The sequence below is a fragment of the Ursus americanus genome, chromosome 16 (assembly GCF_024610735.1).
Source record: "Ursus americanus isolate L20-20 chromosome 16, mUrsAme1.1.p, whole genome shotgun sequence".
Lineage (NCBI taxonomy): Eukaryota > Metazoa > Chordata > Mammalia > Carnivora > Ursidae > Ursus > Ursus americanus.
This window is the reverse complement of record NC_142142.1, coordinates 6007558-6024127: the sequence shown is the minus strand read 5'-3', so window position 1 is coordinate 6024127 and position 16570 is coordinate 6007558. Positions and strand designations below refer to the sequence as shown.

The 16570-nt window shown below is 38.5% G+C and overlaps 2 protein-coding genes across 2 annotated transcripts; both read left to right on the top strand.

The window, feature by feature from the left end:
- The first annotated feature begins 7573 nt into the window (after positions 1 to 7573).
- LOC123782643 (olfactory receptor 51A7-like) lies at positions 7574 to 8515 on the top strand. The gene has a single exon (XM_045782894.2). It carries the CDS (start codon positions 7574 to 7576, stop codon positions 8513 to 8515), a length of 942 nt encoding a protein of 313 aa, XP_045638850.2.
- Positions 8516 to 15187: 6672 nt separating this feature from the next.
- LOC123782632 (olfactory receptor 51A4-like) lies at positions 15188 to 16123 on the top strand. Its single transcript, XM_045782883.2, is given in 1 exon segment — positions 15188 to 16123. A coding segment is annotated over 1 exon segment (936 nt).
- The last annotated feature ends 447 nt before the right edge of the window (positions 16124 to 16570 follow it).

Here is a 16570-nt window from a genome sequence, read left to right as displayed (position 1 = left end):
ACTCTTGATTTCAGCTCAGGTCATGATCTCAGGTTCCTGGGATCAAGCCCTGAGTTGGGCTCCGTGCTTAGTGTGGAGTTTGCTTGAGAGTCTCCCTACTGCCCCCTTCCCCTCCGCTTGTGCTCTCTCTCCCTCAAATAAATAAATAAATCTTTAAAAAAATAGACAAGCCAAAAGCTGGAAGAAAATAGTTGTGAAACACATGACAAATGATTTGTGTAGAATGAAGTTCTCCTACAACTTGATCATTAAAAGACAAACATCTATTTTAAAATGGACAGAACTGAACAGCCATTTCACCAAAGAAGATATACGAATAGCCCATAAACATATAAAAATGTGTTCCAAAACTAGAGAAATGTAAATTTAAATCACAAAGAAATACATACGGCTACTCAGGCAAGCTAAAATGAAAGGCTAAAACAATAAGCAAGGGCGTGGATGTGATTTTCTGAAATTTCATAAATTTCTCAGGGTGTATAAAATAGTACAACACTTAGAAAACAGATTTGGCAATATGAGTTCTCTGTAAATAGACCCTGAGACGGTGTTTGGGGCATAATGTATTTATGAAAATGTTGATGCTAGTGAAAGGCAAGGCAAGGCAATAGGGTTGGACAGAGAGAAATAGAATTGTAATATCGCCCTGAAAAAGCTGTGTCCAATCCTGGAGAGAGCTTGGCATGAATATTGACTATTAATAGTGATCTTCAGATAGACCTCAATGAACTGGCATTTTATTTGTGTACCTGCAGCCTTAACTTTTCCTGAGGAGTAGGGTTAGTTATACCTGCTGATATGGTATGCCTTCTTCTTGCTTCCTGGTTCTGGTGCCCAAGAGCCCAAAGTCCCCAGATAGTAGTCACGGCTTATAATTAAACGTAAATCTTGCTGGAAAAAGTACACACTCTTTACACCACCAGGACCTGTGAGCACACAGAGTCACTGTTAGGACAGAAAGCACAATATCTCCCATGACCTGTGTACTCTTCCCATTGTGGTCCTAGCACATAGGAAGGTCTTTGATTCAGTGTGTACATTGACTCCAAGAGGATACCATCCCATAGAATACGGCTTGAGCTGATGCTCCAGATGTGCCTTTTGCAAGCTGTGTGAATGCTCTGTTAGGCTGGTAACTTGCAGTATATGATATAACCAACGGATTGAGTAGTCCTGAGCCCACTGTCTCAGTTCTTTGGTTATAACCTGTGTTCCCTGGTCTGATACAATGTTGAGTGAAATCCTGTGCCAGTGGATGAAACGCTCCATACGCTTTCAGAGAGTGGTTCTGCTGAGGCAATGCAGGTAGAAAGACAATCCCACACCCAGAATGCATGTCTCTTCTGTGAGATCAAGCTGCCCACCGTGGCAGGATTAGGACAAACGTAGTCAACTTCTCATGAAGTGGTTAGTTGGTAACCATGAGAAATGGTGCCACATCGAAGTCTCGACATCAGTCTCTATCGCTAGAAGGTCTGACATTCAGTGTTGGCAATAGCTGGATCAGTCTTAGTTATGTGGGATTCCACAGTGTTCAACCCTTGGGCAGCTCTATCGCATCCTCTATGGCCTCCAAGTTCACGCGCAAGCACTGTGGTGGCTGAAAACGGAGGATGATTGATGGCTGATTATACTCTTCTGTCAGCGTAGCTGCACCCTCCACAGTGGATAGTCTCTGGTGGGCAATAACGTGTGGTGCAAAGACCTTCACAACATATGCCCACGTCATTCTGCCTCCCCAGACCTCCCGGACTCTGGTCTTTCCGTCTTTTCTTGTCAGTCTCCTGGCCAGCCCTAATTCACCACTGCCAATGATTCTGTGTATGTTCCAGTCTCAGGATTCTTTCTTTTCTACACAAAGGGATCACTAGGTGCATCACCTAAGCCTCAGTATAGGGGACCAACACTTAAAATAAAAGCAAAATCTGTTTGCGGAATATATATCATGCAACGAAAGGGAATAATGTGAATGTGTATGCAGTGATATGATTTTTTAAATATGATTTATTGAAAGAGCTGAATAGCAGTGCGTGTAGAATTATTTCAATTCTAAAAAAAATAATTCAAACAAGATGTGTGTGTGTGTGTGTGTGTGTGTGTGTGTGTGTGTGTGTTGAGAGAGAAATTCATGGAATCAATCATTTCAAATGGTCAGTGGAGATTATCCTTGGTTACGGGTATGGGGAGAAGGAGAGGCCAACATTCACTTTTTTTTTTTTTTTTAAGATTTTATTTATTTATTTGACAGAGAGAGAGACAGCCAGCAAGAGAGGGAACACAAGCAGGGGGAGTGGGAGAGGAAGAAGCAGGCTCCCAACAGAGGAGCCTGATGTGGGGCTCGATCCCAGGACTCTGGAATCACACCCTGAGCCGAAGGCAGATGCTTAACGACTGAGCCACCCAGGTGCCCCTACATTCACTTTTGTATTAAACATGCCAGTATTATTTATTTTCAGTAACAGGCAGTATTTTAAAAGTAAATACTATTCCCTTATCTTTTAAAAGTAATAATTTGTTCCTGAAAGAATTAAAAAACTGAGGGGCTCCTGGGTGGCTCAGTTGGTTGAGTGTCTGTCTTTGGCTCAGGTCATGATCTTGGAGTCTCAGTAACTAGCCCCACGTAGGGGGTCCCTGCTCAATGGGGAGTCTGCTTCTCCTTCTCCCTCTGCACCTCCCCTCACTCGTGTTTTTTCTTTCTCAAATAAATAAATAAATAAATAAAATATTTAAAAAAGAGAATTAAAAAACCCAGTAACCCAACTGTAGTATCACTAACATAAGGACAGAATAATACAATGTGACAATTGCTAGGAAAAAGCCAAGAACAGAATGCTCTGAAACTGAACGCAAGGGAGCAATTAATTCAGCATAATGGTGTCTGGATGCTCTCATATTCTCTTTTTTTTTCCTAAAAAAATGACTAAATCATTTACATTACGGGAAATTCACCTGACTCTGCTTGCATCCAGTTAAGGATTGATTAAAGTATCCAGCTGGGCTTTTTATTCCCTCTGTGGGGAGCATTATCATCCCAAAAGGCCACTAACAAAGCTTCATGGAGGAAGGACTAGCATCAGGAAGTCATCATAATCCTGTGTACCTGAGGCTGGGGTTGAAGTGGCTTCATTCTTGGTTCATATATCTGAGCCTGGAGTGTAGACTTAATGGCCCAGACCTCGGTAAGTACCTGAAAACCCTTATGGTCCAATTAGATATCATCAATGAGGAACATTAAGATGGATAAAATGTGTCCTTGATGAACTGTTAGTATTTTACTATTTAATACCAGCTTAAATCTCTGGATATACTTAAGAGTGCTCCAGAGAAACAGAAGCAATAGGATATGTATTGGGCGCTGAGGATTACATATGGAGGTTGAGATGTCCCGCCATCTGCCACTTAGAGTTGGAGGTCCTAGAAAGTTGATGGTAATTCAGCCTGAGTCGAAAGACCAGAGCACCAGGGTGGTAAGGGCAGGAAAAGATGGATTGACGTCCTAGCTCAAGCAGTCAGGCAGGAAGGACTGAATTCTTCTTCCCTCCCCCTTTTGCTCTATTCAGGCCCTAAACTGATGGGATCAGGCCATTCCATACTGGGAAGGGCAAACTGCTTTATCTATGAATTCACAAATTTAATAAATCACACATGGCTAGGTTTTGTACAAATTCCATTTAATCTCTTAATTTTAACATAGAGGCCTCCAAGTTGAGGATATGAGTTTTCATTCATTCATTGGATGTCATGGGAAATGAAATATGATTATATGGGAGACCATAAACTAGAGGAAGGAGGAGAAGTAGAACTATTATGAGCAAGAGCACACCACGCTCTGAGTTACCATTCCTCTCATTACTGAGTTAACTCTGACCTAAAATTTGGATTAATTTGTGTTCACAAGGTAAGCAGGGTTAAAACAAACAGCAACAAAACAAGGACTAGTTTTCCAAGCAGGAGAAAAACAAGTGTTGCTCGAGTTTCGTAATATTGAAAATGTCAAGTTCTGCCCTAGGTTGCTCTATGTAAAATAAAAATGTTATACTATTATATAAAAATATGTATCCTTTAAAGAAATGACTGCTTTGCACAGATCACGGCGTTCTTTCTTCAGATCATCTTCTGTAGCAATAACACGGAAGCAGGAAGCATTATGATATGTGTGTTTGGGGCTAACCAACCCACCCAAAGCAGCAGAGGACTGGAGTGGGGGTGTAGGTCCGAGAGCATGGAACTGTATATACCTAATAGGGGAGAAGGCAGGGCTTTGCATTTCAGTCAAGGTATTTGACTTGGGAAAGTGGGGGTTATTCGGATTTTCTTAAGAGAAAGAGAATGACTGACATTACAGAAAGACAAATCTGGCAGCTGGCACAAAGGCATTGTGTAACACCCGTGCACACACGTGGCCTCTGTGATACTGGTGGTGAGTACCTTCCAAACAGGAATGTACTGACTATTCAATCAATTGCTTATAAGGTTTTTATTTTCTTTTTGTGTGCTAACTGCATTTAGAACTTCCTCTGTATTCTCCACTATTGAGAATTATGATTCCACATGCATTTATTTCAAAACTATATTTTGCTGTGGTTACATTTATTACTAAATCGCTAATAGATGACATAGGGACAGAAGTTAAACTAAGCAAGGAATTCAATCTAAAAAGATGGAATTAAACCCAGAGAAAAAAACTCAAGAGCTCAACAAAATGGTCACATTACTAGCAGCTCAGAAATGCAGGAGGCGTGTGCATAAGCTCATGGATTGTGAAGGAGAGGTTAAGAAAAGGGTACAGGAGATAGATGTGAACACACACGCACACTCACAGAACAGTATGTTCAAGAAAAAGAGAAATGCATGGGCGCCAGGGTGGCTCAGTTGTTGAGCATCTGACTCTTGGTTTGGTTCGGCTCAGGTCATGATTTCAGGTTCCTGGGATTGAGCCCTGTGTGAGGGTCTGTGCAGCTTGAGATTCTTCCTCCCCTCCCTCTGTTCTGACCCCTGCTCACACTCTGTCTCTCAAAAAAAAGAAATAAATAAGATCTTAAAAAAAAAAAAAAAGGAATGGAGAAAAGATAAAAGCAAGAGTGAGGGAACAAGCATGTGTAGAAAAGAGAGGCACTATTACAAAGCTTGATACTGATTATATACAAAAGAAATCTACAAGACTTTGGCAACATATGTGAGAACAAGAGAGGATGAGAAAAGAACAAGGCAGCATAATAAACAACTGACCTATGTACCACTTTATGGGCTGGCATCTGTTCCCTAGTGACCAGGAACTGGTATAAAAGCAAATCATATGTGTTAAATTTATGTTTTTGTAATGTACCTTTTAACACTTTGAAATATTTACAGCTTCTTTAAATAATGTCAACAAGTTATCTTCAATAATATTGCTTTCATGCTAGCACAAAGGAGTAGCCAGGCACCAGTTATATTACAATGTATCTCTCTGACTTAAGTGTTTCCCTTTATTCCTCATGTTTTTCCACTTGTAACTAACATTGACTCTCCAAGATTCCCTCCGGCATGCAGATTGGAAAGCAAGCCAAAGTTTGCAGAATGCGATTGGTGCTGGCACGAGGCGGTCACCCATGGGTAGCAGTTACCCTCGCATAGTCCATTTCAGTCCTTCATTCCTTTAGCCTCTAGTTGAGAAAGATCACTTGTATTCATCCGACAAATATTTACTAAGAATCAAATGGGTGAAAGCATCAAGGAACACCAAGATAAACATGAAATATGCCCTGACCACAAAGAGATCAGTGAAGTGGGAGGAACAGATGCGAAATAAATGTCAAATAAATACTCATATGATAAACTTGCAAAAGGTCATAAAGCAAGGCATATTCTATCTTGGATGTAAGGTGAAGAAATGTTCCAGGAAAGGATTCTAAAGGACATGATATCTAATTTAGAATTTGGACAAAGGCAGGCAAGGAAAAGAAGAGTGTTTTTATGATACGTAAAAGCAAAACACTTGAAACAGCACAGTATTCTGGATATTGAAAGAAGTTGACTGGGACATAAAGGGGAGAGTTAGTCATAGAAAGTTAGGAGACTGGTAATTAACATCCCTCTCTAGCCAGGATTATACTGCGATCATTATTAGAATTGTTTAGTCCTACATTTTCTCTTTTTTGTTCACTACGTAGAAAAAAAAATACATTACTTTCCTAGCAACATTTCTCTTGATCTAAAACGCTTACACCCGGGGCGCCTGGGTGGCACAGCGGTTAAGCGTCTGCCTTTGGCTCAGGGCGTGATCCTGGCGTTATGGGATCGAGCCCCACATCAGGCTCCTCTGCTATGAGCCTGCTTCTTCCTCTCCCACTCCCCCTGCTTGTGTTCCTTCTCTCGCTGGCTGTCTCTATCTCTGTCAAATAAATAAATAAAATCTTTTTAAAAAATAAAAATAAAAAAATAAAACGCTTACACCCTTATCATATCACAGAGTGAATTTTACGATCATTGTGGATTTTAAACTTCCAATTTGTGGCCCCATTAAGTATTATGGAAATAATAATACTCCTAGATGGTAAAAATAATCAACAAATCTAAAATACTAACTGTGGTTCTACTATAACTTTCCAATCGCTTTTACAAAGTTGCCATACCATTTTACAATCCCATCAGCAGTGTACGAAGGTAAAATTTCTCCCAAATCCTTGCCAACACATATTATAATTTTTTTTTTAAATTTTAGGCAGCCTATAGGTGTGAAATGGTATCTTGCTGTGGCTTTGACTTGCATTTTCCCGATGATGAATGATGTGGAAGATCATTTACATCTGCATTATTGAATTATAAAGATTTTCCCTAAATTCTGGATGCATGTCCAGATACAGGATTTGCTAATATATTCTCTTATTCTGTGGGTTGCTCTGTGGACTTTCTTGATGGTGTACTTTGAATCACAAACTTTAAAAAAAGGTTAAGTCCAATTAATGTATATTTAATGTATTTTTTGTGCCATTTTACTGTTATAGCTCTTGTATGGAAGTCTTTTATTGTGAAATAATTTGCATATAGTGTGAGGTTAGGATCTAAATTCATTCTTTTGCATGTCAATATGCAATTGTCTTACCATCATGTTTCAAAACAATACAATTTCTTAAAGGTTAAATATTAAATAATTGCACATGTATCTGTAGTGTGATGTTTCGATCTGAACCTATGTTAATGTGTATAATTTCCAAGTTCATAGAATGTCACTATCCTAACAAAATATGTTTAAGAAATAGAGGTTGATAAATTTTCTGTTTCCTTCTTATGTGCTGAGTCTAGGGAAAACATCTAGGATATTTATATCCATCTACTGATGAATATATGAGGAATAGGTATATTTTCATGTTCCTGTATCCTACTTGCATGTATTATGATATTATTCCTGTCCACACTTTACAAAATGTTTTATTTTAATCCGAAGAATTTTTGCAGAATAGGTGGAATCACAAGATTCCATTGACCCAAACAACTAGACAAATGGCTACACAAATACACATTTAAGGAAACTAGTTTTTGCCATTGCAGGAAGGCTCTTCTGAGACCCACATCCTCATCTCCCTTTCCTGCAATGTCAGTCTTTAACACCTCGGAAGTGGAAATCTCTACCTTCTTCCTCGTTGGGATCCCAGGCATGGAGCATGCTCACATTTGGGTCTCCATCCCCATTTGCTTCGTGTACCTCCTTGCCATCTTGGGGAACTGCACCATCCTCTTTTTCATAAAAACAGAGACCTCTCTGCATGAACCTATGTATTATTTCCTCTCCATGCTGGCCTTTTCTGACCTGGGACTGTCCATCTCCTCCCTTCCAACCATGCTGAGAATCTTCTTGTTCAATGCCACTGGAATTTCTCCCGATGCCTGCTTTGCCCAGGAGTTCTTTATTCATGGCTTCTCAGCTATGGAGTCATCAGTACTTTTCATCATGTGCATGGACCGCTTGATAGCCATCTACAGTCCTCTCAGATATACCTCCATCCTGGCCAGTGCCAGAGTCTTTAAAATTGGCCTTGTATCTGCTATAAAAAGTATCTTATTGGTCTTCCCTTTCCCCTTTATTCTAAAGAGACTGAAATTCTGTAGGAAAAGCCTTCTATCCCACTCCTACTGCCTTCACCAGGATGTCATGAAGCTGGCCTGTTCTGACAACAAGGTCAATGTCATCTATGGACTGTTTGTGGCCCTAACTGCTATGTTAGACTTGATGTGCATTTCTGTGTCTTACACGTGGATCCTGAAGATTGTTCTGGGCATTGCCTCACACAAGGGCCGCCTCAAGGTCCTCAACACTTGCATCTCCCACACCTGTGCTGTGCTCATCTTCTATGTGCCTGTCATCACCTTGGCGATTATTCACCGCTTTGCCAAAAACGCTTCCCCAGTTGTTAGGGTCATTGTAGCTGATACCTTCCTTCTGGTTCCCCCTCTAATGAATCCCATTGTGTACTCTGTGAAGAGTCAGCAGATTAGAAATCTGATTCTCACGAAATTACGTAAGAGACAAGGTTGATGAGAAACTTGAGCTGCAGTGAATGCCCAGCTCACCTGGCAATGTTTGAACAAATGTAGAGGTTGAGAATGACAACAAAGGAATAGAGACTGACAAAAATATATATTTCATCTACTCAGCAGGCCCATCAAGTTTCAAAGTATTGAGTTCATTTAGCAGCAACAACATCCAACAGAGCTTGGGGTTATAATACGTTGAGCACTACATTTTCTACCTCCTTTTTCCCTTTTACCTCTCCACACAAGCAGCTATATGACTATATCAACAATAGCTACAGAAGTACCATCTTATTTTGATTCAACAAAATTTTCTATTTATTATTCTAAAAAAAAAGGAAATTAGTATGTCCATTTGGGAAAAAAGCAAACATAACTCTAACTCAGGCATGATCAGCCCTGACTGAAGTGAACAGAAAGATTAATCACTCTCTCTCTCTCTCTCTCTCTCTCACACACACACACACACACACAGCATCAGCATCCCCTAAAAACCTATTTTGTGTGCATTTGTGTGTATATTTGTGTGTTTGTGTGTATGTATGTGTGTTCGTGTGTTGGGGGGTGATATATGTCTGTTTGTGTGTTTGTTTCATCAGCAACTCAACTAAATCATAAAAATGCTCCTATCTTCATTTACTGTGAAACATGTACTAAATGTAAATACAGTATAGGTGAGCAAATATGTCATCAATTTATATTTTAAGTTCTCTGCAATATATTAGGGGCACCTGGGTGGCTCAGTCAATTAAGCATCAGCCTTCCTTCAGCTCAGGTCATGATCTCAGGGCCCTGGGATTTAGCCCAGTGTCGGGCTCCCTGCTCAGTGGAGAGCCTGCTTCTCCCAATCCCTCTGCTGCTCCCCCTGCTTGTGAGTGCTCTTTCTCTCTCTGTCAAATAAATAAATAAAATCTTAAAAAAATATTGAATACACTGCTTCCTTTAGTATGCATATTGGGTGAGCTGCTCCTTACAAATTTGTATAGTACTTTCTTTGCCAGTTAGATAGCTAAACAGCAATATTATTTCTTAATTGGCTACATCCTACATCAATGTGTATGTGATTGAAGTCAAATATTTTAATTTCTATCTTTGTCAGTGTCTAGCAAAATACCTCGAACATATGGATTGGTTATCATATGTTGCTAAAAGCATAGCAATCCTAGCACGTTTTGAAGACATGGATATAATGCATGATAAGAAAACCAAAGAATCCATTAAAGTATGTCTGAAAATCCCCATTAATATAAAGTTCACTTCTTTTATGAATTAATTACTTGGATAGAAATTAAAATAAAAGCAAGCACAAATATAGTCATCAATCCTAAAATAAGTGGAGTAATCTCATGTATGTAGATAAGATCTAGTCAGGTCCTCACAAAAATTATCTAAAGTTTTCTAACTGAATTTTGTCTCACTTTTAATAAGCACTAATATTTAATCCACACTAAATCCTGAAAATTAGAAGGTCTGTATTACTAAGGTAAACACTCCCTGCTAGAGGCGGTACTAAATCATAGTATCCTATGCAGCACAACATTCTTAGGTAAGACATTGCAATGGCTCACAGATAGGAAATAGAAGTTGCAGGAACCTGGGGAGCTTCATCATTCTTAAGTTCTAGAAGTCATAGCATCACCAACTCTTGCTCTTTTCATCTTTCTTCTTTGTTGAAATCACTATTCTGAATGAAACCCCCTACGTGATGAGTAAATGGTCACAAGTTGGAGGGATAGGTAGTAGGAACACTTCTTACGTCTCCACTAACAGAGAAAAGAGTGAAATTTCACTATGAACTTCACTTAGAGACTTAAGGAAAGGCCTGAAAAATATGAATTACTTGATATTCTTAAACCAGAACTTGTCGTAACACCCTTGGGTATGAACTCAATGTGATTGGCAAAACTGGTTCATGACATTACTACAATCGCTGTGACTGGAATACACAAAAGAAGGTGTTTCTCTTCCTAGGAAGGTTGAAGAAATGGTATTTGGAAAAAATAGAACAAACCAAATTAAATAAAATAAAGGAAAATGAAATAAAACCAGTAGCTGTCTCCTAGACCTGCCAAAGAACGGAATGACATTATTGAGAAAAAATATAAAAAATATGATTTAAGAAAAAAATTATTAAAGGATACATAAGAAATGAGCTTAAATAGCAGCTTTTAGGAATTTTATTGGGAGTTCTTAGAAAATGGATCCGTTATTATTTTACACCAAGAATTAGCAATGAGTGTACTTAGAGAATGCAATTCATCGTGGAAATGGTAAATCATTTTTAGAATGCTACATTTAAGAAGACAGACAAGTATGCTGAAATATATCATCTTAACTGACAGCACCTATATAAGAGCCATGGAAAGCCCTCCTTTCAATCTTGGCAAGGCATTAGAATCACTTGGGAGCTTTTCAAAGTCTGGATAATAATGTAACATCACAGGCCAATTAAAACAGAATACAAAATTATTTTTAACCTATTATCCTATTGATGGATATTGGAGTTGTTTCCAAATTTTGGCTGTTATAAATAAAATTCCTATAGATAATCTTAGAGATGTGTTTGCTGTGGCAGCTGTAGTATTTATGTTATGGTATCTCATTATGATACTAATTTTTATTTTCCTCAATGCAGATTGAACTGTGAGAGTTCAAGTACACTTTTTTTACATTACTTACTAATTTCTAGGGGTTCTTTATATATCCTTTGTCATATATGTGTAATAAAGATGTTTATTCCTTGTGGATGGTTTGTCTTTTGGTCTTCTTAAAAGTGTCATTCAGTGAATGGAAGTTCTTCCCTTTTGTTAATTATAAGTGATTATTATTACTTCAGGGCTAATCTTTTTATGTCCTTGGTTATTCCAAGGTCATGAACATTTTTTTTTGTAATTTTTGTTCTACATGTTTTTTCCTTTGTTATTTAATGCTTAGGTCTATGATCCAGCTGAAATTAATTTTGATAAAGTTCAATATTTATTCATTTATTTTTGTATATAAATTGCTCCATTTGTTGAAAAGACCTTCCTTTTCCTATTAAATTTTGTCAGTGTCATTTTGTCTCTTCTTGTGTGTTGGTTTGCAACCTCAGGAACTTCCCAGGTAAAATCTGAAACTGGCCCCCATACACGGAGGGCAAGCAGAGACCAGAGAAAGAGGCAGAGCATTCCACGTTGGTAGGTGGCAGGTTTAACAAGCACAGAAACATATATGAGGCTTGTCTTGGGTAGTCGTAGGACGAGGAAATCTCCACATCTGCTCCCAGAATCTTAAAAGTTTACATAAGGCGTTCATGGGTTCAGTCACGTATACCACCCAGAGGGTCTCAATAACACATTGCTTCCTCAAGGCTATGTCCTTGAACATTTCAGGGCTCCTACTGTGAATGGTGCCCAGAATGTACATTCGGAGGATTGGGTGGGGGTGAGGAGCCTCCAATTATCCAGGTCCAGTTCATGGGTCAATTGACAGTCATATCCTGTTGATAAATTCCTCCAACATTGTGTCAATGCCACACCGCTGAATAAATGCAGCTTTAGAGTTAGTGAGATCTAATGTTGCAGTTCATTCAATGTTTTTCTTATCTTGCCTATTCTAGGTCTTTTGCATTTCCACATAAAGTTTACAACCAGCTTGTCAATTTCCACAGTAAAACCTACTAGGATGTGATTAGAATTGTGCTGAGTGAATGTTACTTTGTGAAGAATTGTTAGCAACACAGAGTTTTCTAATCTATAAACCTGATCTCTCTGCTTATATAGATCTTGAAATTTTCTGCAGTGTTTTGAATTTATCCGTGTAGGTATCTTAAAAGTATTTATTGTATTTATTTTTGCATGCTTGGTTTTAGCGATTAAACACCTTGACTGGCATAAATGGTATTTTATATTTATACAAATTGTTTTTTCAAGTGTGTGGGAACTCAGTTTTGTATATTTCTGGCTGGCTTTTTAAAACTAACCTATTCTTGGGTGCCTGGGTGGCTCAGTTATAATGTTAAAAAGTTAAAATTAACTTATTCTTAATATTTATAGATTTCTAAACAATCATCATTTGTGAGTACAGACATTTTTACTTTATCCTTTCAAATTTTTATTCTTTTCATTTCTTTCTTTTTTCCATATTACACAGTCCCGGACGTCCAGTAGAATTTTGAACAGAATACTGATAGGGACATCCTGAACTTTACATGTCATTGAGAGAAAATGTCCAACATTATTTCATGACTGTAATGTCAACTAAAGCATTTTTATATATGTCTACCAATTCAAAGTAGTACCCTTTATTTCTAGTTTGCTCAGAGGTTTTGTGATGAAAATATATTAGGACTTTATCTATTGAGATGGAATGCAGTTTTTTCTCTATGTCAGTGTGAAATTTACTCATTGATTATTGAAAAGTGTGTATTTTTATGATCAGCTCCACTTGGTCAAGATGTATTGTTATTTTTTATATATCGCTGTACTCTATTTGCTGTTTTTAATGTGTTTGTAGATACCTATATTCACAAAATATATTAACCATCAAATACCGTTTGCATTATTTTCTTCGTTCCAAAGATAAGATTAACCCTGCTAATCTCTGAGAATAAGCTGGTAGGCCGTTTAGAATGTTGAAATAATACAGAGTTCCAGCCAACCATTCTGTCTATAACTCCCCAAATATTGATTGACATTCCTGATTGCATGCAACATGTTTAACTATCAGGAATCTGGCAGCCCTGAGCTCCTACCTTACCTCTACCATACAACCCCTGCCTGATCTTGGAGAGACCACGTGACCTCCTTGAGAAAGATTTTCTTCATCACCTGAATGAAGGTAGTAAATGTACTTACTATTATCCAACATATTAAAGGATTCATCATCGTCATCTAGTAATGAATGAATCTCAATATGTGGAACAATTTGAATACTTGATACTGTTAGTTTCTACTATGTATGAAGTGTGGGAAAGAAGAGATTAAAGGGCCCAGATATTTGGCTTGTAAAATATTGAACATCATAGTGTATTCTTATGATAAGTCCCTAAGAGACAGACTTAGGAAAGGGGAAAATGAAGTCTAATTTGGATCTGTTGGTTTACAGGGATATTTAGTTAGTGATGTCCAGGAGCATGTGGAAGGATGAATCCAACTTGAGGAGTGAAGTCTAGGCTAAAAATAGATGTCATAGGGTGTTTGTCTTGCATCACTTCTTTATATACACAAACTCAACTCCCAACATCTCTGCTTGGACTCTGACTGGGGCAGAGGAATATCTGAGCCAAGTACCCAACAGAAGTCTCAGAGATTTTGCTCAGCATTTACCACTACCATGTTTCTCCCATACCTGGTTACTAAGGACCTCTTACTATTGAAAACGGTTCCTGATTCATAGTCTAGATACTTATTTCATGTCCTTGGTATTAACTCTCACTGGATTTCCTGCATCTGCATGTGTTTGTATGCTTATTCTCAGAGCAGAGGCAGCCTGGCTGCAATCCCCAGAGAGTTCAGTGCCCCTTGAGCAGGTGACTGGGGAAATAAAGAGGCAAGCCCTCATATATGAGGAGGAGACTTGGTGGCAGTCAAATTCAATGACATGTGGGATTTTATACCAGAAGCTTTCAGCTACTCTCAAAAGTGATCTCCAAAATATCCACTCTCTGGTGAGTACCCAGATAGCCCTCTAGCTTTCACTTACTTTTGAATTTTTTTTAATTTTTATTTTATTTTTAATTTTTTGGCTCTCAACCACACAGAACTTCCATATAGAGCAGGAGGAAGCTTCCAAAAGTCATACTTCTAGCAAGAATGTTCCTTTCAGAGACTAGTTAAAAACACTATTTACCTTTTGGAGGATCAGCCTTCGGTAATATTCAAATTCTCCTAAATTGCAATACTGACCATGTCAGTTTATTATTCTCCTGGTAACACTTCACAAGTGGTCACAAATTTCAGGCCAAAAGAAATGAGGTATGATTTGTCAGTAATCTCTGCAGGGACTGCCCTGACAAATATATACATGATTTGAAATACAAGTATTTTTTAAAGAATGTTTAAATAACCAATTTTCAGATGGCAAAAAATAGCATTAAGGACAGTTTAATTTTGAGAAGACCATACATTACAAGGGGGATTTCCAAAGGTTAGGAAGAAAAAGAGTCTGGAATTCCTTTGCCTTTACTAAATGTCACTTTGGGAATCATATATTCTACCCAATATTAGATCTAGCACACAAAAGCAAAACAGTAGACAACTTAAGGGCCCTGGTTGTGATGAGTGCCAGGTGTTGTGTGTACGCGATGAATCACTCAATTTTGCTGAACCTAGTATTACACTATATGTTAACTAACTAGAATTTAAATAAAAACTTGACACGTTTTTTAAAAGGGGGGAATTGATGACTGCTTACTAAAACTTTACAGAAAAAAATGAATTCAGACCTGTATCTGAATGCAAAATAAAGGTCCAGATTCTCTATAGGGAAAATATGGCCAGCAGTAATTTTTCCAAGCTAGGATAACTGAAGATTCAAGTTCAAAGTGACATGTATTTTTCACTATATGGTAGCCACATAAATTCTTTGTCCTGTCAAAAGAAGCTCTTCAAAAACTATTTTTTGGTGATTTTCCAGATATTCATATTTTACTAACGTAGCATCTCTCTCTCTCATTGTAGAGCCCTCTAAATGCGTCATGTCTATTATTAATAAATCGAACGTTGAAATCACCACCTTCTTCTTGGTTGGGATGCCAGGGCTGGAATATGCACACATCTGGATCTCCATCCCCATCGGCAGCATGTATCTTTCTGCTATTCTGGGAAACTGCACCATCCTTTTTGTCATCAAGACAGAGCCCTCTTTACATGAGCCCATGTACTACTTCCTTTCCATGTTGGCCATGTCTGACATGGGCTTGTCCTTCTCTTCTCTACCCACCATGGGGAGGATCTTCTTATTCGATGCCCCTGAAATTTCTGCCAATGCCTGCTTTGCCCAGGAATTCTTCATCCATGGATTCACAGCAGCGGAATCCTCAGTGCTCCTGATCATGTCATTTGACCGCTTCCTAGCCATCCACAGCCCTCTGAGATACAGCTCCATTCTGACTCCTGTCAGAGTTGCCAAAATAAGAATAGTATTCTTTTTCAGGAGTTTCCTCCTGGTTCTTCCCTTCCCCTTCACTTTGAGAAGTTTGAAATATTGTAATAAAAGCCAGTTATCCCATTCCTACTGTCTCCACCCCGATGTCATGAAGTTGGCCTGCTCTGACAACTGAATCAATGTCATCTATGGCTTTTTTGGAGTACTTTGTGTTATGGTAGACTTTATGCTCATTGCTGTGTCTTACATCCTGATCCTCAAGATTGTGCTGGGAATTGCATTCCAAAAGGAGCAGCTCAAGGCCCTCAATACTTGTGTTTCACACATCTGTGCAGTGATCATCTTCTATCTGCCCATCATCAACCTGGCCATTGTCCATCGCTTTGCCCGACATGTCTCACCTCTCTTCAATGTTCTCATGGCAAATGTTCTTTTACTTGTGCCTCCAATGATGAATCCCATCGTGTACTGTGTGAAAACCAGGCAAATTAGAGTGAGAGTTCCGGCAAAATTATGTCAGAAGTAGATACAACAGTGATGTGTAATAGGAAACATAGCAGCTAGTTGTTTTGGGAAAGATTCCCAAGATAAGTTGCAGAGAACCTAATATTTGACATGAAGATGCATCAGTATCACTTTTTGTCATTATGTGAGATTTATGTCATTCATAACTGATACCGGGCATGGATATAAATAGAAGTGGTAACAGAAAGTGCATATCTTAAGGTCCCTCCCTTAAGGGATATAGAAAAATCCATTATCAGGATGAAAATAGATGTCTTATGATGTCATCTATGATAGAACCAAAATGATCATGTATATCCTTCCAAGGGATATACAGAAGTGGATACCTCATCCCTCAAATGCAATCCATCTGTATTCATTTCTTTGAGGTCTAGACTCAAATTATAACTTAGTCTGTCTTCCTCTCACTATTTTCATTTTAGTCATCCCAGTATAAGTCACCAGTATC

Bases quoted from the DNA above. Each gene is read 5' to 3' on its own strand.
- LOC123782643 (XM_045782894.2), top strand. From the start codon at position 7,574: ATGTCAGTCTTTAACACCTCGGAAGTGGAAATCTCTACCTTCTTCCTC.